We start from the raw sequence: 21,293 nt of genomic DNA on the forward strand, positions 1-21,293 counted from the left end.
TCACCTGACCCCCAGCTCCTGGATGCTCCACCCTCATAGAAGCTCTGAGCAGGATCCCAGGGGATACCTGGCCAGAGTAATGGTGGTGCTCTTGTGGGGGCGGATGGGGGGTTGCGTCTGGGAGGCAAAGGGCACAGAGGGAAGGGGGGCCAGGAAAGCAGCACTCTGGTTGACAAGGAGGAGCACATTAGCCAGGGCATAAAAGAAATCCGGTCACAAAATGCTCATCTCTAGCTTGGATTTATGTCCAAGATTCGTGCAAACAGCTGTCCAGGGATCAAGAGCCACCCCAGTCCAGGCCTCCACACCACAAGGCTCCAGCTGAGGGCCTGGCGGCTCCAGGCTGGGGCCCCTCGGCCGATGGGCGTCTCTCAATTGGAGATCGGCATCTGCCAGCAGTGTCCGCAGAGGATGGCAGGTCCAGGCCGATGGCACCTCTCTCCACTTGAGGGCACAGTAGTAGGCTTTTCCCAGTCACTCCAAAGGAGAGGCCCAGATGGACGCCTTCTGGATGGAGCCTCTCCAGTTTGCAGACCGTCCAGGTTTGGGCCAGGGCTCAAGCTGGCCATCCATCTCAGCCTCCCGAGTGGCTGCAGCTCTGGCCACACAGAGCCTGTGGCCTCTAGCTTTCCAGTCATCTGAAGTCAGCTGGCTCTGTGAGACGAGGTGGAGCCAAGGGACTGGTTTCACTGAGGTCCTTCACGGTCATTTTTGGTGGACTCTAAATAAACAAATTTAGGACTTAAAGATGAGGTGGTACAGTAGGTTTCAAAGTCCTATGGAAACAAATACAGTGAGAGTGGGGAAAAAACCAGGGTTGTTGGGTGTTAATGAGTGCCAGGCCATGGTCGAAGCACCTTAAGTACATTTGTCATTCAATCCTTGCCCAGACCTGGGAAGCAGGCAGATTATTACCCCTTTATGGGGGAGAGAAATGGGGCACAGGGGAGTTTTTAAAAACTTGCTCAAGGTCCCAGGTCTAGGAAGTGTTGGCACCCAGTCAGTCTGGTTCCAGATCCCAGAAATGGAGTAGTTCTGGGAGAAGGGACAGTCCTGTCCATTTGGCCACCCTCTGCCCTCATCAAAACAGACTCCTATGGCTCCACAGAACCCCTAGGGCTCCACGGGAAAACATGAGAAAGTGACTGATCAGCTCAACGCCTCCTCCTCCCAACCACGAGATCCTCCAAACCACACTCCCTCCGAGTTGCCCTGCAGCCTCTGCCCACACTATTGCAGGGGGGCCCTCGACCACCAGGCATGGCAGGCTCCATTTCTGCACAGCTGCGACCTTTAGAAAACTCCCCTTTGTGCTGAGATGGACTTGGCCTCCCCATGGCTCCCACTAGTTGCGATTCTATTCCCAGAAGCCCCCACAGGCAAGATCCCAAGAAAGCCTCACAGAAAGCAAGGGAGAGACTAAGGGCCCAGAGTCCTTTGGCAACCAGCAAACAGACCATTTTAAAATGTCCAAGGCCTGCAGGCTATCCTTAGGATAAAGACCAGCCCTCCTGCTGGGGCTTACAAGGCCCTTGTGGTGGGACCTACCAACCTTGCTGACCTTGCCTTGCCTGCCTCCCTTTTCCATCTTGTTCCTGGCTCTAGCCAAGCCAGACTTCTGTCGATCCTCAAGTCAGCCACAGTTCTTCACTCCCTCCCACCAAGGCCTTTGCACTTGTCTTGGCCTCCCCAGCATCTTACACAGAGCATGGCACTTAGAACATTAAACTATAATCAATGGAAGGAATGGTTTCAACTCCTTCATGATGCAGTCACCACCCCTTTCATCACAACACTATTGGAGAAACTTGGGCCTCTCCTCCACTGAGATCAGCAGGTAGCAAGACTGCCCCCAAACTGGGACAATCCTGGCAGATTAAAAAATTATCTTTTTATAAATCAAGACCCATTACCAGGAGTCACACTTACCTGGTTCCGTAGGCCTGGCAGTAGGTAAGTCCATCACTTGGGAGCTCTGATTACGTACCCCTCCACAGGGCAGCCGCCAGGTGTATTCTGGCTGCAACAAAACTGGTGCTTAGTAATCAATAACCATAGTAGCAGCTACTGTGCCAGAATAGTACTAAGTTCATATTAATCAACTGTAACTGAATCCTTACAACAACCCAGGTTACCAACTCCATTTTACAGGTTGGCAAACTGAGGCTCAAAGGGGTGGAGTACCTTGTCAAAGGTCATCCATCTTGGCAAGTGGTCAAGCTTTGATTTGAATCCAAGGCTCTACAGTCCCACAGTACACTCCAGGGTTTAAAGATGCATGTAAGGAATGGTCATGGGGGAGAAGTGCATGGGATAGGGGGCAGCTGGCACTGACCAGGTTGAGGGAGGGATGCCTGAGGGGCTGTAGCAGGGGCACTGCAGAGAATGAGAAAGCAGTCAGCAACTCTGGAGACAGAATGATAAGGAAAAAAAAGGAGGAAAACAGAAAAGGTAAACTGAGAAGGAAAAGAGAAGAAAAAGCGAAGGGAGAGAAAGCATGGTGAAGACTTTATACCTGCTGACATGTGGAGGTCATGAAAAAGGTCAAACTTCTGGCCTGGCTGGCAGGAGAGAGCCCTCCTGCTGGCCCTGCTTCCTTACCCAGCCTTTTCTGTCCCATACTGGGGCCCTTGAGCAACCCTGAACTGGAAGGTCCTGCCCCGGGGATGGCAGGCTGCACATCAGTCTGTTCTCAAGGGGCCAAGGATGCAGCTTCTGACCCTCTCTGTTGACCTTGCCCTTGGCATGTGTCTGGCTGGCCTGTGTGTGTGTCCTGGAGTGAGGGAGGAGGCACAGACTCACCAGACGGAAGAGGCGTGAGTTGGGAAGTGGGGGCGGGTGCTCCATGGCCGTGGGGGGTGGTGGGTAGCGGATCTGGGACCAGTCCTCAAAGCCAGGGGGTGGCCCAATGGGGGGCATGGGTGGGTAGGCATAGGGGCAGGCCCCGCAGAGGTGCTCCGGGTGTGGCTCCAGGTGGTAGCGGTCTGCCGAGGTCTGCAAGAAAGGTGGCATCTGGCTCTGGTCTGTGGCAGGCTGCATGGGTCACCTCAGTGACATTCATCCCATCTCCCATTCTCCACTTAAGAGTCTCAGCTCTCTGAAGACTGGCACGTGGCCATGGAAGGCTACACATGGGCCCAGAATATCACCTATCATGACAGCTGGTATGCCCTGAGCACTTGTTCTCTGCCATATACTGTTCTAAATGCTCTAGCTGCGTTTTTTGTTTTGTTTGTAAAGCACTTAGCACCACGCCCTAAATAAAGGGACAGAGGACCTAACGTGTAGTCGAGCTCATAATTCATTCTGTCATTTGCTGGGTGTGTGTGTGCTCAGTCACTCAATCATGTCCGACTTTTTGTGACCCCATGGACTGTGGCCCAGCCTCCTCTGTCCACGGAATTTTCCAGGCAAGAATACTGGATCAGGTTGCCATTTCCTTCTCCAGGGGATCTTCCTGACCCAGGGATCGATCCCGAGTCTCTTGTGTCTCCTGCATTGGCAGACAGATTCTTCCCCACTGTGCCACCTGGGGCCTCGTTAGCTGGACACCTGAGCAACCAATGCCTCCCGTGTCAGACTGCGGCTCCCTGAAGGAGGTAAAATGCGTAAGTACTGCCTCCTCCCTCAAGCCTGCTCACCTTTGCTTTCCTCTTCTGCTGTCTCAGGGCATCTTTCGCCTTTTCCTCATCTTTGAAGGCTTTTAGCTGAGAGAAAGAGGGAGGGAGAGAAGTCTGTCAGCAGAGGTGCTTCCTGGCCAGGCCTGGATCCAGGGCCTAAGCAGGGTGGACTGGCCAACGCATGAGGCCGCCACTCTGGGTCGTCCTGCCTGGCCCAGTGGTGGGAAAGGGCCCTAGGGGGCAGAGCGCGGCCCAGGACAGGGACCGCGGGTGAGGCCTGCTCACCATGGGTAGTCTGAACACAGGTCAGGACGGCGGCAGGAGCCTCACTGCTGCTGTGCTTCGGCATTCACACCTTTTAGCTTCAGTGTGGCAAAGAGTGCATGGCTCAGAGCTAATTCCTACTTATGCTCTTTACAGGCATCAAAACTGATTGTGGAAAATCAGGGCTAGGAGAAGTTGAGAAGGGAGAGGACTTTCTGAGGGCCACAGAAATGTATCAGCAGAGCTGGAAGGAGAATCGGTGAGTGTCCTGCCAGCCAGAGTCGCCAGGGCCCTCCAACCCATGCACCCTCCCCATGGGCACAGCCAGCTGCCCTCTCCTGGGTCCCACTCTTCTCACCTGGGCATGGGACAGGGTGACCTGGGCTTGCAGTTTCTCCACCTGCTTCTTCAGCTCTTCCTTCTCTTCATTCATGCGCTCCCGGTCACTACGCTCCCTCTGGAAGTCCTCCTCAAAGATCTTCACCTAGAGGGGAGGTGGAGGGGAAGGGAGGAGGGGGTGAGGGAGGAGGGACAGCTCTGAGTGGGGGCTCAGACCTGCTCAGACCCAGAATCCTGGGCCTCTGATAGGAGTCAGACATCAGAGCTGGTTTTACCCTGTCTTGAAAATGCCTATGGGGACAGGAAAAGGTGTACCTCTGGCCCCAACCCCAACTACAAACAGAGTATAGTTCTGGGTCCCTCGATCTTATATTTTGGGCTTCAACCTAGGGCTTTATTTGAAAAAAGGATCCATGGCTAAAAAACACAAAACTGGTCAACGGCCATCAAAACTAGTCCCATCCTTCCATTCTGCCAAGACCCATAGAGAGGTGGAGGCCACAGAAACAGTCTGAGTGGAGGAGTGGAGTTCAGGCCTCCTGGTGCCAAGAGCAGGGGGCCTACAAACCTCTCCCGAGGCTCTGGGGTAGGAGCTGGCGCCCTGGCAGGGCAGGGGCGTGTGGGGCCCTGTCTCTGCAGTGTCACATCCTCACTGCACATCAGTGAGAAGCTGACCAGGCTCGGGACGCTTTAGAAGGATCCAAAGCACGACAGCAAATAGCACAGAAGCATGTGCGAGAACCAAAGCCTTCTCAACGTTCTTTAGTATTAATTAGTATTAATTTCCCTTAAATAAAGGGACAGAGGACTCAAGCACAAAGCCATGATCAGGCAGAAGTATCTAGCTAAAGTTTAACAACACAGTTTTGCCTTTACTGTATTGATTGATTATAGTTACTTTCTAATTATGACAAATAAAAAATGGTTTTCCCATTTGCAGGAGAAATCTAAAGTTCCCTTTTAAATATATTTATTGAGTTTATTTAAACATATGCTTTCATGACACACACACTACTGTACATAAAGAGATAACTAATAAGGATCTACTGTACAGCACAGGGAACTCTACTCAATACTACACAATGACCTATATGGGAAAAGAACCTGAAAAAGAGTGGATATATGTGTATGTATAACTGATTCACTTTTCTGTACAACAGAAATTAACAGAATATAGTAAATCAAATATAGTCCAGTAACAGTTCATTTTTAAAACATAAATTTAAAAAATTTTGCTTTCAAAATATTGGGGAAATAATAGCAGAGCTGGGGCATAGAAATGTTTCAATCATGACAGTGGTAGAGGAATGACCTAGATAGGGATACACTGCTGGTAAGGATAAGCCTATACCAGACAGGAGTCCTGGCCAATGGCCAGACAGGGGACTGCAGATCACAGCTTGCATGACTCAAGGTCCGTCCTAGGCCCTCAGGGATTCTCCAACTCCCCAACTCCAACTGGGCACCACCTACCAAACCCGTTCCGCTCAACCTCACCTGCTGTTTCAGCAATTCGTTCTGCGTGAGCAGCTCCTGTTTCCTTAGCAGGCCTCCAGCTCCTTCTGGGCTCCCGAATGCTGTTGGAGAGGACGGGGAGGCCTGAATGCTCAGTGCTTCCTCCAGGGCCTGGAATCAGGAAGAAAGGAGATGGGCCCATCAGCAGAAGCCCTGGGAAGTCAGGTCCCATTGAAAGGGTCAGGCCCCACTGAAAGACCCCGATCATGATAAGGATAATAATAATAACCACCACTATTTAATAAATGCCATCTTATAGATGAACACTATACACACATCATTTTACTGAATCCTCTCCATAGTCCTATGAAGAAAAATTGTGACCTTCACCCTCATTTCATGGATGTGAAAACTGAGGTTCAGAGACTTGAAGGGATTTGTCCAAAGTCAGACAGCTAGTAAGTGGCAAAGCAGGTATTCAAAGCCAGTATGTGCTCTTAACCAGCAGCCTAAACTGTGGTCTTTATGTAGAAGGGAGAAATCTCTCTTTCCCTGTGGTTAAGTGGCTCAATTCTTAGCACCCAGACCTAGAAAGAACACGAAGTCCTTTAGGGGAAGAAGCTCAATCTCCTGGACCTGCCCAGAGATTCTCCAGCTTCCATAACCCATTCCCACCAAGCCAATTCCTCCATCCCCAAGTCTTCTGTAGTTAGATTAGCCTGGATTTTAATTTTGATGTAACTAATATTTTACCTTTCCAACCCTGAAAATGGGCTGAAACATCACCAAATAATATTTTGAGGTTTTTTTGTAAAAGCCCTGTTTTACTACCTTCACAGAATACTTTTCCTTGCATAAACAGTGTGCTCACATTCTCTTGAAAGTTATGCATTAACTGGTTTTCTCCTTCCACCCTGTTAACATGTTGCTTGAGAACTTTGGAACACCTCTCAAGACTGGCCATCCTCATCACAAGCTAGACTTTAGCGCCCTGGACAGCAGGGCCTCTGTTGGCCATGTGACAGCACTGCTCACAGCGCCTCCCTGGACCCTGGGGAAACCTTGCCCAACTTGGACTCAGGCCCCTCTTTGTCTCCTTGACTCCCCCCAGAAACAAGAGGAAATTGCAGAGCTAGGAGTAAATTCAAGGGACTTTCCTGGTCCAGCAGCCAAGACTCCAAGCTCCCAATGCAGGGGGCATGGGTTCGATCCCTAGTCAGGAAACTAGATCCCACATGCTGCAACTCAGAGTTCATATGCCACAACTAAAGATCCCACATGCTGCAACTAAGACATGCAGGCAAAGAAAATAAAATTCACGTACATGTATTTAAAGCGTAAATTCAGAATGCTCGAGGGAAGGCTATGACTGCACCTCCTCCTCCATCTGTCCCATTTTTCAGATGAGCAGACTGAGGTCCAGGGACAGGGAGAGCCTTGCGTTAGTCATCCTTACAAGTTTCTGTCCCCAGCTACAGCACAAAAACCTGGAGGGCAGTGATCCTGCCTGGGTCATCTCTACAACCAGCACCACATATAACATTCTGCCTGGATTTAGAGCCCCAAGTCCCCCAGCTTGGGCTAGATCATTCTTTTTAATGAGAACAAGTCCCAAAGCCCCACACTTGGCATCATCAATGCTTATCCAACACCAAAACCAAGCAGAGTCACCCCAGCAGGGCTGAGACCCAGTGAATACAAACTCACAACAGAGTCTACTGTGAGCAGAAAGAGCAGGCAGACAGAACAGGAGGAAAATCTGAGCCTTCGAGAAAGTTTCCTTTCAAAGCCTCTCCATCAGCTCACTCCTTTAACTCCTGCACTAGAAGGTGGACAGGGCTAGCATGATTCCAGCCAGGGTTCAGATGGCAAAACTGAGACTCGGATAGGTTACAGGGGCTATAACTGGGACTAGAACCATCCCCCAGCCCAGGCCACTGCCCCTCACCTTGGCTCAGAGCAGAGGGATCCCTTTACCTGGGCTCCCCTAGCCCTAGCCCAACCCCTGCCCCAGGCCACATCTCCCTGGATCCCCCTTCTCGAGGGTAGGAACTCAGGCCAGAGCTCACTCCCTTCAGTGAGTTTTTCCTGAACACATGTTTGGTGCCAGGTGCTGGGGGTATGTGCCCTGGTGAAGACGCACACCTCCCAACACTGGATAGGAGGGTGGCTGTCAGTAAGTAATCACAAGAAAATGCCAGAAGGGTTTGAAAGAAGCTGCTGGTGCTTTAGCTATAGAACAGAGAAACTCCAAAGGCTTTAGCTATAGAACAGGGAAACTCGAAGGAGACTCGGGAAGGCCTTCCTGGGAAGCAGTGTTAGAGCTAAACCTGAACGATGAGTGAGTGCACTGTGTGAGCAGTAAGCACATCCCAGGGCCTGCCCAGCTCATCCAGCAGGGCACTCAGCATGCGGGGAGCGGGGCAGAGGCAGTAGAAACCCTGGGGCAGCACCTAGGCCCTCAGCACCCTTACCCTGACCCAGGAGTCACCCCTCCTGAGCTGAGGATTGAGGGTACCGGCCATGGGGTGGACTCTGCAGCAGGGCTCCGGGAAGCCCTGCCCACCCCCGGACCTTGGCTGCACCCACCTTGTTGAGCCGCTGGATCTCCTTTTCCTGGTACTCCCGCTGCCGGGTGAGTGGGCTCAGCTGGTCCTGCAGGTACTTGACCTTCTGGCGCAGCTCCTTGGCCTCTGCTGTCAGATGCTCCCTGTCGGTCTGCAGGGGACACAGGGCTGGTGAGCAGGGAGCCTCTGCAGGAGGCCCGGACCCCCTGACTGCCTGCCTCGTCCCCGGGTGACCGCACCTCCCTCCCTCGCTCTCACTCCACAGCCCCACGATGCTCATGCACAAGCCCTGTGCAAGACACCCCCGTGAGAGTAGTAATGTCCACATGGTCCTGTCCTCAAGGATAGAGCAGCCCAGTTGAGTGGAAGGCCCCGGGTTCCATCACTACCTCCTCCAACAGCGAGGTGAACCCTTGGGCATTGTCACAGCCTTCTCTGGTCTAAGCTCATCTATCCACCATGGATAAGGGGTTCATAATAGGAGTCACAGATGGGCTTCAGGAGGTCCATGAGCCCCCACACTGAGTGCAAAATTTTGACTTCAATTTATAGAGAGAAAAGCCACAGTTTCTACCAGGCTCACACAGGGGTCTTCCACAACGCACAGAAAGTGATGTGATTCAGAGTCTCCAAAGGACCTCTCAGCTCTTACAGTCTCTAAGTCTAGTGGAGAAAAGACCCTCAAAGAGATAAACACAGCATGAGGTGGAAAGGCGTCCTCCACAGAGAAATAAAGTTCTGTGAGGTTAAAGAAAGAACACTCCTGCCGAAAAGAAACCAGGGAAGGCTTTAAGGTAGAAGCCCTGCTTCCATACATACTATGGAACAATCCAGGTTCTTTACCACAAACAGTCACAGCTGGAAAGGCCCTCAGAGAGCAAGTCCTAGCTCCTTTATAGGACTATCCAGAGGGGACTTACCCAAGACTACACTGAGCTAGAGCTAGACAAGAATCCAGGTCTCCTAATTCTGGTGTTCTTTGTCCCCTTGCAAGCCAAGGGGAGGGTTTAAAATAGAAGAGGGCAGTATGGAGCAAAGGCCAGGCGTACCCACATGAAACTATTTCTCTGTGTTTATGTGTACTAAGAGGCCTGGAAAAATACACCAAAGTGGAAACAGTGATGACCACTGGGGAGGGCCTGGAATTGGGGGTGGGGTGGTAAGGAGAGATGGTCTGGGGAAACGCCCAACTGTAACTGTTGTGTGAACATGCCAATATTCTACAAACTAGCTGGTGAGATGCTTTCAGCCGGCAGTGACAGAGAGCAGCCTTGGCTGGGTCTTGTGAGAATTGTTACAGGCTCCCATGTAAGAGGCTCTGGGTCCACATGGCCTGTATGGCCCCGTGTCCCTATCCACAGGGCCACAGAAGCTTTGTTCTGAAAATTCCACCTTTCCCCCAGCTGACCAGGAAGAGCATCAGATGCCAGGAACTTAGCCCACCCACTGACGGGAGCCAGGGCCAGGCCGACTGCCCCAGCTGTGACTGTGCTCTCATGAGAAAAGACTGGCAGTGTCCCCCATAACACACATCCCCAGGGACAGGGCGGTCACCAGGGCAGGCTGACTGCTTGGAGAAGGCCCCTGCTGATGGGAGAGAACTCTGAAATGCAAACCATGTTGGAAATGGCCATTTCTAAGTCAGGCAAAAGCAGCCTCTGCCTAGTTCTCATGAAGTTGAAAACATGGTGATACAAAATCTCCAAGGAGCCTGGGTGTCAAATGGCCTTTCCTCTTGAAGATGCCCTAGGATCAAGGCCTTGGCTGGTGTCAGTCACACACACACGGGTCAGATGCTCCTTCTTCAGGGGACTGTTTCTGCTCCCCAGCACACACCCCCCGAATGAACCTGATCTCCCTTCATGTTCTCTCCCTGTACCTTCTGTGTTGTACTTAACACACGTTTACTCATTCACTTCTGTAATTAGATGTTCTATGTCTCTTCCCCCAGGGGCGGGGTTGGCCGTTCACTGCTGACTCCGTTTACCCAGCTGCGCCTGGCGCATCGCTGTTGAATAGTGACCGGATGAAGGACTAAAGGAAGCTCTAATGCTGGAGCCCCTCCCCGACAACAGCCATCACCACTGTGCAGGTTCCACGGCACCCACCCCCATCGAGTGTACTAGCAGGCCTGGGGAATCTTTTCACGTTTTGTGCTTCCCTGTACAGTTCCCTAGACCATGAGACTTTAACAAAAAGCTCTCCGTATGAAAAAAGAAAAAAATGAAAAACATACCTAATCCAATCTCAATTTTCAGATGGGAAACTGAGGCAGAGCTCAGGAAAGCGCTTTTGCCTCAGGCCACACAGTCCTTGAGTACCAGAGTCAGAGAGGGAACTGGGTCTCCCAACCCCCACCCCCAGCTCCTGGCTGATGGGGAGGAGAGCAGGCCTCTGGAGCTGAGTTTGCGAGACCCACAGTCATACTTGCCTCCTCCATTTCTATCTTGGACTTGGCCAGGAGCAGCTTGCGGTCAAAGTCGCGCTGCTTCTGCTCCCGCTCAGCCTCCAGGTCGGTCACCTGCTTCTGCAGGTCCGCCAGCTTCTGTCGCAACTCCGTGATCTGGGAGCAGAGGCAGGAGAGAGGGAGTGTGTGAGGGCCAGGGTGGACACATACAGACCAAGGCTGTGGCGAGGCAGCAGCATGCGTGGCGCTGAGGATGCCCTGAGAGACCAGTGGAGAAGCAGGGGTGCGGCCTGGAGTTCCCATCACCCTCACAATACCTTCTGCTCGTACTGCTGCTTCATGGACCGGAAATGCTGGTCCCATTGCTTGTTCACTTCCAGCAGCTGTGGGGGAGAGACTGGGGTTATCAGGAGATTAGCAGAGGAGGACCAAAGAGAGCCAACGCCACCACCACCAGCTTTGCAGGCACATCGTGCAGCGTGTGTGGGTGGTGGGTCCACACGCTGCCTTGATCCTGTGCTTCTCACAACTTTTCCTCAAAGTGAGTCAGCTTTATCAACTGCCACATTTTACCCTCACCAGGAAAGCAAGACTAACACCAAGACACAGAAACAGTACATAATTCTGGTATAGAATGATGGGACCCACACCCATGCAGAGGGCAATTCGGGACTATGTATTAACTTCAAGTTCTCTTTAGCCACATAATTCCACTCTGAAAGAGGTAGCCAAGAGAAGCACTTGCACAAGTGTGTAAAAAATATGTGTATTAGTGATCATCTCAACAGCATTTATATTGCCAAAAAAAAAGATCGAGGCAAACCTGAGCATGGGAAGTAGGCTAAGGAAATGGTAGAATTAAACAGAAAATGGAGCACAGCACAGCTACTCAGAAAGCTGGGTGCCTGATACATTGCCTATGTTCTGAGATGACACTAATTACTTGCCATAATTTTGATATATCAACAATTCTTCAGTGAAGGAAAACAATCCATCATTAAATTAATAAAACAATGGAAAGGGCATCCTTTCCAATTCCAAAAACATTAAAATATGATAAAAAGTACTCAGAATTAGAGAATCACAGAGTATACTTTTATATATAAATATAATAAATACCCTCAAAGATACAGCTAATTTTAAGAAAGGAAAAAAGCAATCTGCAATGTGGTATTTTGATATCATTTTTAAAAACATCATACATCAGTAAGTACACAGACAAAATTCAGGAATATGCAAAGAACTGTTATCAACTGTGGTCATTTCCAGGAGGTGAGACACTCCATCTTTTCATAATGAGTATTTTTTTTATATTATCTTTGTAATAAAAAATATATATATCTTACAGCAATACAGAAAGAAAACTAAAATGAATATGTGCCTAAACAAAAGACCAGTGGAGCCTAACTTTCAAATGTGCTGGAGGACAAGGGAGGGCAGAGAGGCCCAGGGATTGAGACAAGGGCCTGAACTGCGTGGAAAGGAGAGGCTCAGTCAACGGAGAAGATCAGGCTCCCACCTCTGGGCCAGAAACATCAGGGCAGAACACGCATGAGACACAAGGGAAGAGCCTCCATTTCTGGAGACTCTCGGCTGATTGGGAGCAGTGCTACAAGCAGGTAAGGGGTCTCTCCTTCTGTGACAGACCCTTCCTGAACCAGCTGCATGGTGACAGGTGACAGGCTCCCCATTCCTGATGCTGCACTTGCCTCCTATCACAACCTCTCGCCACCACTCAAGGTTCACCATGGGAGCCTTTCTAAACTAAGCCCCCTTCAACAATGATAGGCCATGCCCTGAATGCCATGTCCTCAGAGCGACTCCTATGGGCAGGGGGACTGATCAGGAGACAAGAGCCCAGGGCAAGGCAGCATGTCTCATCCTTGGGCAGATGGTTCAGTGGTCACCATGACAGCTCATCACAGAGACCAGTCAGAGCCAGGGGCCAGGAAGGGCCTTTGTCCTGCTGGCCCTGGAAGGGGGAAAGGATCTTCCCTGACCCCCACCACCCCCTCCAGCCACTTACCTCTGTGCGCTGCTGCTCCAGCATCCTCACCTTCTTCTCAGCCGCACCCAGGGCCCCCACCTCTGGGATTTTACTTGTCGTCACACCAGCCTGAGGAGGAACACAGAGGGGCCTGCAGCAGAGCCTCACACAGCAATTCTCTCGCCCACTCAGTGCTCCTCCAAGGCTACTCACCCCTGAGACCCAGCCTCCTGTCTCCTGCCCCTCTACCCTCTCACCCACCAGTCCCAGCCATAACTGAGCCTCTTACATCCACACAGACCATTATTCCCCTTCCCCAATCCTCAGTGGCTCCGAGGCCCTTTTTACCCCACCCCCCTCCCCACAGACACTTCTTTCCCTGTTCAGGCTCTATCTCTATGGCACTGCCAGCTGCCCTCCCCTCCTCCACGCATCAGCCAAAAGTCCTCTGAAGGCAAGAGTTAACTATTTTTAAAAATACTTTATAAAGTGTTTATTTTTTAAATGTTTTATTTAAAAATATACAAGTAATGACACGTGTGCATGTGTGATCAGTACATGTATTTCCTTGCTCTGGCCTCTGAGGGCCTAAAGCAGTGTCACTCAGGTAACAATGAGCACAGATCTTGGTTTCTAAATAGCATTCTCCAACAAAAAGAAACAGGGCTCCTTGGAGAAGTGGTTAACGTCATGGCTGGGGCAGAGAAAATATAAGGTGAGTATGGAGCAACTTGTGACACTATAGAAAGTAAGGAAGTGTTCAATCATCATCAGAAGAAGAAAGGCATGTCAAATGGGCATAGGAGACAACTTGGAAGAACTTCCTATGACCAAAGCAGGAAGAATTTGAACAAGAAAATAAATCACGGCGGTGTTGGGTTATAAGCCAAAGGATAAAATATCCTTGAGTCCACATTAATAGAAACAGATGAATAAAAAAATAAATGGGGGAGAAGGGACAAGAAGAATTCCAATTAGTAAACAGAGAAGGAATGAGGGAAATCCAAAATCACCATAAGAAGGCTGTAGTGATAATCACGGCAGTCAAGATCTGCCAGTGTTTACTAAAATAAGTATAAAGAGAAACAGCGCATTTGCAGTCTCAAGTATACCCTGGAAAATAAATATTAATTACAAAAGAAAAATTAGTCCCTTTATTATGGAGAAACCTGACAGACAGACCCTTAGCCAAATGGTCAAGACTGGGTGTAAATGGACATACTGACGTCACGTACCCTTGACGTGTTACAAGATGTCACTCCTGTGGTCTTCTTGTCCAAATCCACAACATCAGTCTAATTATAAGAAAACACCAGAGGAGCCCAAATTGAGGGACATTCTACAAAATAGCTGAAAGCCTCAAGCTCATGAAAGACAAGAACCACTGGAGCTGTCACAGGCAGAGGAGACTAAAGAGTTGGTACAACTAAATACAATGTGAGATCCTGGATTTGATCCTAGTACAGAAAAAGGGCACGAATGAGAAACAGGTGAAATCTGAACCAAGTCTGCAGTTTAGCTAATAGTATCGTGGCAATGGTCATTTCCTGGTGTTGATCACTGAACCATGGGTACATAAGATGTCAAGGCAATCGGGAGATGGGCACTCTCTGCACTATTCTGCTACTCTTCTGCACATCTACAGTTACACCAAAATAAAAAGTTTAAAAAAAAACTTTTTAAAAATATGAAGCGTTGAGGTGAAACAGCAGGAGGATGTCATCAATTCAGAAATTGAACACCAAAAAAAAGAAAAGGAAAGAAACTGAACAGCAGTTCTACCTCTAAGGCCCTGCATGATGTAGGCCAAGGTCCACACTCTCAGTACAAGATCAAACAGGACAGGCCCCAACCTTTGACATCCTGTAGGCCTGACAGCATTTGTCCTGGAGTCACTGTCCACATTCTCTCCACTCCTTACCCTCCCACTGCCCCCCCATCACACACACACGCACACACACACACACACACACACACACTCCCCTGTGACTTGGCAGGGTTGTCCCGAATGAACTGGTGAGGCTCAAGCGCTCCTGCAGGCTAAGGTCTATAAGTACACCACAGAACCCAGAAGGAAGGGGAGAGGGCTAGGGGAGTTCTCCAGGGACGCCACCTCCTTTAAGAAAAGTGAGAGATGGGCCTGCCCCTAGAAGCCTGATGCCTCCTGGAGGGGAGCTGTGCTTAACATTACTGGGGGAGGAAGAAGAGGGGGGTGCTCCTGGAGATGCACCCTTAAGCTACACAGAGAATGAGTGAGTGTGAATGAAAGTCGCTCTGTCGTGTCCGACTCTTTGTGACATCATGGACTGGACTCCAGGCCAGAATACTGTGTGGGTCCCCTTCTCCAGGGGATCTCCCCAACCCAGGGGTCAAACCCAGGTCTCTGGCATTGGAGGTGGATTCTTTACTAGCTGAGCCACCAGGGAAGCCCCTGTCCACAGAGAAGAGAGACCAAATCTGTCACTAGAAGTGACCGTCAGTGTTCAGTTTACCACTTGCCAAGTGCTAAATCTACTTCACAGGCATCACATCACTGAACTCTCCAATCATCCTCTGAGGTAGGTGTTATTATCTCCATCTCACAGAGGAGGAAACCGAGATCAGAAAGTTCATGTAACCTGTCCAAGGTGGCAGCGCTGACAAGAGGTGGGTTGAACCTGCATTTAACCCACATGTAACTGCAAGGCACAGGCTTCACCAACACCTGCTATGCAAGCCTCTTATGGCACCTTCCTCCCTGGCAAGGCAGTAAGAGCATCTGGCCTTCCTAGACACCAGTGATGTCAAGGGCTTTGGAAAAGTGAAGAGGGCTGCCTATACACCACTGTGAATCCAGAGGAGATCAGGAGAATCCACAAGGCACTCCCACAGGAGGACAGACAAGGCAGGCCCTGATGTGAGGCATAAGCAGAAGAAGAGAGGGGCTTCATGAGCTGTGAATCAGAAGGCCATTCATCAGCATGTCATCCTGTCACCCCACGTCTGCCTGATAGCAGCAGGTGGATACAGGAATCTGGACAGTGTGATGTCACACGGCCTCTCCAAACCTCCTGCCATAAACAGCCATGGCAGTCTCATGGATTAAGAGTCCCTGCCTTGCCTCCCTGACATGTAGAGAGGAAGTCCAAACCAGATAATGAATTTGCAAATCCTGGGTTAATTCTACCTTGTCACATAGTAATAAGGAATTAAGTTATTAGGATAATTATTGCTATTACACAAGTGTGGGGATTGTTAAAGACACTGATGGCTGTGCAGCCATTAAACCTCATTAGAGAAGAAAAATATGTCAGTAAAAAGCTGCTACTCAGCTCTGCAGGAAGACACAGACCAGGCGAGGGGCCAGCCAGCTCCCATGCAGGAACTGGATGTGACCCAGCACTGGGAGCAGCAGTGGGGAGGAGGCAAGTGGGCCCAGGGTATTCGAAGGCCTTGCTGAGTCAGCCCACACCCTCTTCTCTGCATGTCAGAGGCTCCCGGAGCACGACCACAGGAGCTTAACACAGTCCCCTCAGGGGCTCTCTCAACCTAACCTCCTAATTCCACTAGGAGTATCTGAGACATTAAACTGATTCTGGGAGCCACCCTATAAGAGAGACTGACAAACTGGAATGAGTTTAGGGGAGATGCCCAGACAGCACAAATGACTGAAGGAGTTGCAGCTATTCAGCCTGGAGAAGGTATGGGGACCCCACAGAACCACAGTCACAGCCCACAGGCCAAGCGTATGTTCCAGGGAATGGGACGCTCCCTGTGGCTGGCAGCAGAATATGGGCTGAGAAGTGGAAGCTCCAGGGAGGTGGACTGTCAGAACAAGCCAAGGAAATGCTGTCTAACAACTAGAACCTTCCAGCAGTGGGACTGGCTCGCTGCCCCGGAGGCTGGGCACTGGCCATCGGGCTCTGGGGAAGGAGTTTCTGACCACGTACCTGCTGCGGTGCTGCCGCCCCCTTCTTGCCTGCGCCTTCCATCTTTGGTGAGCCTGGCCGCCCGGAGGCACCGTCTTTACTGCTGCTCATCAACAACTTCCTAAGTTCCAGGTTTTCCTCCCTGGGTTGGAGGCAAACAGAGAGGTCATACTGCCGGCCCCAGGTAGAGGAGACAGGGCGTCTCAGACATCTCACTTGTCTGAATTGAAGCTGAGTCCTGGGGAGTAAGGAGAGTCCTTGAGACCTGCCCTCAGGTGGAACTACAAATGGCATCCTCACGCCACTCTGCAGGACCTCTCTGGAATTCTCTGATCGTCACCAACAATCCATCCCCAACTATGGGATGTCTGTATACGTGAGATCTTCAGGATACACCCACACTGCATTAAATAACCCTGGACTGGGACATCCTGGTGGTCCAGTGGTTAAGACTCCAGGCTTCCACTGCGGGGTGTGGGCTTGATCCCTGGTCAGGGAACTTAAGATCCTGCATGCTGCATGGTGTGGCCAAATAAAGAAATAATTCTGGATCACACTCCCTGAGAAACTTCCACCCTTTCCAATTATCCTCAGACATCCTGCACAGGGTAAGTCTCAGTTTGGTGCTCAGGTCCTGAGCGCCTCTCCAGCGCTTGCAAATGTCCCGTGTTGACTGAGAAAGAGCAGCCTTCAAGGTTCAGAGCCTTTAGTGGGCAATTCACCAGAATTAATCGTCTTTCCATTTTTGTTGTATTTATTGTTGGAGGCATCTTCTATTTATTCCAAGTAATGTTGTTTTCCAGTTACTCTAGTGTAAGTTTTCTTTATAATAATCTTCAGTAAAAACATGATGCAAATTAAATTATTAAGTAAATAATAAAGTAGGTGATAAAAGATACAAGACAAACGGTGATGTGGATTCACGCATGACTGAAATATGGATTTCTTCGTATTCTGTTTGCCAGCTGGGTTTCATGTGAAAATAGCCTCAGTTTCCCTCTGCAGGGTGAGGGGTTTGGCCCACATGATCTCAAAGGGCTGAGCTCTGATGGTCAAGACCAGTGTTTCTCTGGGGTGATCCTTGACCCACTTATATACTCCAACTACAGAAAATGTGCTTATGGGCCCACTGGAAAATGCAGACACCTAGGTCTTGCCCCAGACCCACTGAATCAGAATCTCAGCACAGGAGAGAGGGTGGAGAGTGCAAACTTGCAATGCCTTTCCTGACCCTTGGTGATTCTGACGTACAACTAAGTCTGAGACCAGGAGCCAGCCCAGAAGAGCATTCCCTGACAGTTCTCAGGAAACAGAGCAGGACAGGATGGTGACCAGCAGAGGGCAGCAGAGTCCAGAGCTCCGTCTCCAACAGCCAGCAAGCTGTTGCTAACAGGCAGGTTCCCAAGGTAGGAGTGCACTTTCGTCCAGACCTTCTGAAGCTCTGAAGGCACTTTATACACAAACACTCCTCACGGTATTAAATGGACCAGAGAGGAAATACTTGACGAGGAGGACCAAGACACCTGACATCCAAAGCAGAGCTGGGCACAGGGCTCAGCGCTCTCAACCCAGAAATCAGTTCCACACACCACTGCCCGCCTTTCCCACCCAGCTCCTCACACCTTCTCTGTGGAGCCTGGACTTACCGCAGCCTCTCAGCAGCCTGATCCCGCTGTTCCAGGCCCTTATCCAGCTTGGACTTCAGGGCCTCATTCTCTTTCCGAAGCTGCTCACAGAGCGTCTGCAAGGCAGAGAGAGGGAGATGGGGGCAAAGTAAGGGAAGGAGTGCACCCCAAATGCAGAATGATGCTGGAGGTCGGGGGAGGCACTATAACCACACCACGTCCCAACACGATATCCCCATTGCATGGCCTCACCCAATTCCTCTTGGGACAGCAGGAGTCAAGCCAAAGTCCCACCCAGGCTCCTCTTGGCATCAGCTCCCTCAGGAGCCAGCCATGAGGAGGCCTGACCAAGAGTCAGCCACAAGGCCTTCTGGTCCTCCAAGGTCATCCCTCCCCCTGTTCCCACAGCCTAAAATGCTCTTCCACACCAGCTGTCCCCTGGCTGACTTCTACTCCTGCTTCCGGCCTTGGCCTAGATGTCAAACCTCCTCCGAGAAGTCCTCCTTGACTCCCACATCTCAGGTAAGCCAGGTCACCTCCGTTATCCTTGCCCACAGTCTCCTGCCCTCACCCTCCTGGTACCTGTGACAATTACAGCCACAGAATCATCAGTGTCACTACTTTCTTTGTGTCCACCCACCCCACCCCTACTAGTCCACAAGCTTCCAGAAGGCTGGGGTCCCCTCACCACTCTCTTGTCCCCTGCAGGACCCCCACCTAGCCCAGGGTCCAGCTCAGCTCAACACTCAATCCCGCTGAAGGAACATACAACCGAATGACTGAACTGCCAAATTAATGAAGGACCGTGAAGATCTGAGTCCTAAGAGACCTAGAGCTTAGGCGATTTGGAGAATGAATGAGGCATCAGAGGGGGGCCGGTTGTGAGGTTGTCAGCTGGCAAGTGGGAAGACAGGGTATCGGGTCAAGACCTCACCAATTTCCAGTGTGGCTCAGGATTCCCTCACTTTTGAGGCACATTTCCTTCCCTTACAAAGTGGAGAAACTGCACCTCTCCTGCCTCCCTTACAGGGCTGCTATGAGGACCTACAAGACTGGGAGAACACAACAGCCTCGTCAGCTGCCAGGCCCTCGATAACCTTTGAGGATGCGTGTTTGAAGTGCTGTAAGGTGGGGGACGTGGAAGACAGGCAGCCAGATTCAGGGCCTCACAGATGGAAGGAAGGGAGTGGCTAACGAGTAACGGTGACACACCAGGTCAGGATGAAACGACTCAATCTTTCAACAGATATCTAGTGAGCACCTAACCTGTGACCCATACACAGTGGGGTGCTCTGCCACTCACCACCTCAGTGGAGCCTCACAGCTTTCCCAAAGCTACACAATTCAGCTTACAAAGCAGAAACAAGCCCCTGCCACACAGAACAGGAGGGAAAATGTTTATAGTATGCAGGGAGATTTCAGAGCTGCTTGTTTCCACAGCCAAATCCAGCCCCTGTAACAGCCTGGAACTCGACGGTGATCAGACGTGAAGGAGCAGAAAACCATTATGTCTGACTGCAATGCCCAGCAGAGGCCTCATGCCATGCCTGGCCTTGGAAATGCTGAGGGAACCAAGAAACGAATCAATGAAAGAATGAGGAGGGACCTGATTAATCTACCTCCACCCACAGGCTGGGAAAATACACAGGATGCCACGGCCCTGGGTGGGGCCTCCAGGGAACAGAACATCCTGCTTTGGGCACTAAGAGGTCAGGACGAGGCCTCACGTGCTATCCTTCTGGGCAAGAGGCAAATACCCTGGGCACAAAGCAGATCGAGAGAGGTCATCATGAAGGTCACTATCTTCCCTCAAAGTGGCTAAGAGAGCTCATGTGTGAGTCCATCTGTTCGTTAATTCATTCATTTACCAAATGCACATCCCGCACCAGGAAGTGCCAGACACCAGCAGTGGTGGACATATCCAAGGCGCTGCCCCTTTTGCGAGGCCTACATTCTAGCAGGGAGCATAGGGAAAACAAATACAAAGAAACCACTTAATAAAACTATTACAAACTATGCTAAGAGCTAAGAATGAAACAAACAGGAACCTGACAGGAAAATAAGGGATGGGGCTTCCTGGAGGCCCAGTGAGTAAGACTCTGTGCTTCCAGCGCAGGGGCATGGGTTCAATAACTGGTCGGGGAACTAAGATCCTGCATGCCGCACAGCATGGCCAAAAAAAAATCTGAAAAAGAATATGTGTGTGGGTCTGTGTGTGTGACAATCACTCTGCTGTACACCTGGCCTAGGAAGGAAATATAACTTCATTCTCACAGCACAGGGAAGGTTATGAAGGAGAAGCCTCCTCCACTGGGGGCAGGCTGGGACGGTAGTTAAGAGCATGGACTTTGGAATAAGACATAGAGGTTCAAATTCTAGCTGTACCATCTACTAACTGGGGGATCTTAGGCAAAAAAAAAAAAAAAAATCACCTCTCAAGGGCTACAGCCCCCCCTGTGAGGTGGGGATAATGATGCTCCTGCTTCAGGGGGCAGGGCAGTAACATACAAGGGGCCTGTCCCCTCCCTGTCCACACCTGTATGTGAAGAACAAAAGCAAGGATGCTGCCAACCTGCCGCATCCACTGCCTCCACAGTCACCCCCACCATGAAATTTGCATCACCCACCCCACCATTTCCCAATTTCCTTCCTCGTCCCCTCACACAAGTTCCTTACCCCGCTCACCACCTTGAACAAGAAGCCCGAGACGGGTCCCCAGCCATGCCCTCGGAAGTCCCTGTGGTCCCCTGGATGCCCCAGGAGAGCTGGAGGAAGCAGAGGGGGACCACACGGCCAATCCCGGGCCGCCCGCCCCGGGCCCAGCCTCACCTGCAGGATGGAGGTGCGCTGCTCGTTCTTGTGCACCTTGGAGGCCAGCCGGTTGAACTCGAGGGCCATGCGGCCCAGGTGCGTGAAGAGCTGGCTGTGGTCGGGCTCCTCGGCGCACACACTCAGGGTGGTCTCCAGGCGCTGCAGGTGCAGCATCAGGGTGCTGTCCTCCTGGGGCAGGGGGCCCAGCTCCTGGGGGTGGAGGGTGGGGGCGGACCGCTCTTCACCACGGTCTGAGCAGGCCTCTCCAGCCTTTCTCCCTCTGCTTCCCCATTCCTCATGACTCAGTTTC

The 21,293-nt window shown here is 51.0% G+C and overlaps 1 protein-coding gene and 1 long non-coding RNA gene across 7 annotated transcripts in view; one reads left to right on the plus strand and one right to left on the minus strand.

Annotated features, from left to right (window-relative positions):
• Window positions 1-224: 224 nt before the first annotated feature.
• Window positions 225-21,293, minus strand: part of TNIP1 (TNFAIP3 interacting protein 1) — a 47,107-nt gene continuing 26,038 nt past the window's right edge. For 3 of the 6 annotated variants that reach the window (XM_070374647.1, XM_070374646.1, XM_070374650.1), the window contains 14 exons: window positions 21,002-21,193; window positions 18,194-18,288; window positions 16,569-16,689; window positions 13,875-13,934; window positions 12,679-12,768; window positions 10,970-11,035; window positions 10,677-10,808; window positions 8,268-8,396; window positions 5,721-5,849; window positions 4,243-4,368; window positions 3,642-3,707; window positions 2,803-2,994; window positions 1,930-2,020; window positions 225-721 (listed from right to left, as the gene is read on the minus strand). In XM_070374647.1, coding sequence (XP_070230748.1) covers window positions 687-721; window positions 1,930-2,020; window positions 2,803-2,994; window positions 3,642-3,707; window positions 4,243-4,368; window positions 5,721-5,849; window positions 8,268-8,396; window positions 10,677-10,808; window positions 10,970-11,035; window positions 12,679-12,768; window positions 13,875-13,934; window positions 16,569-16,689; window positions 18,194-18,288; window positions 21,002-21,193 — 1,524 coding nt within the window. In that variant the 3' untranslated portion in view covers window positions 225-686. The remainder of the gene's footprint in view (window positions 722-1,929; window positions 2,021-2,802; window positions 2,995-3,641; window positions 3,708-4,242; window positions 4,369-5,720; window positions 5,850-8,267; window positions 8,397-10,676; window positions 10,809-10,969; window positions 11,036-12,678; window positions 12,769-13,874; window positions 13,935-16,568; window positions 16,690-18,193; window positions 18,289-21,001; window positions 21,194-21,293) is intronic. The other 3 variants (XM_070374649.1, XM_005897326.2, XM_070374648.1) reach the window with 3 other exon arrangements.
• On the plus strand, window positions 3,430-10,313 carry LOC138988571 (uncharacterized). Its single transcript, XR_011464869.1, has 3 exons — window positions 3,430-3,608; window positions 4,041-4,143; window positions 10,197-10,313. It is a non-coding gene; the product is annotated as an uncharacterized lncRNA (long non-coding RNA).

The sequence above is a fragment of the Bos mutus genome, chromosome 7 (assembly GCF_027580195.1).
Source record: "Bos mutus isolate GX-2022 chromosome 7, NWIPB_WYAK_1.1, whole genome shotgun sequence".
Classification (NCBI taxonomy): domain Eukaryota; kingdom Metazoa; phylum Chordata; class Mammalia; order Artiodactyla; family Bovidae; genus Bos; species Bos mutus.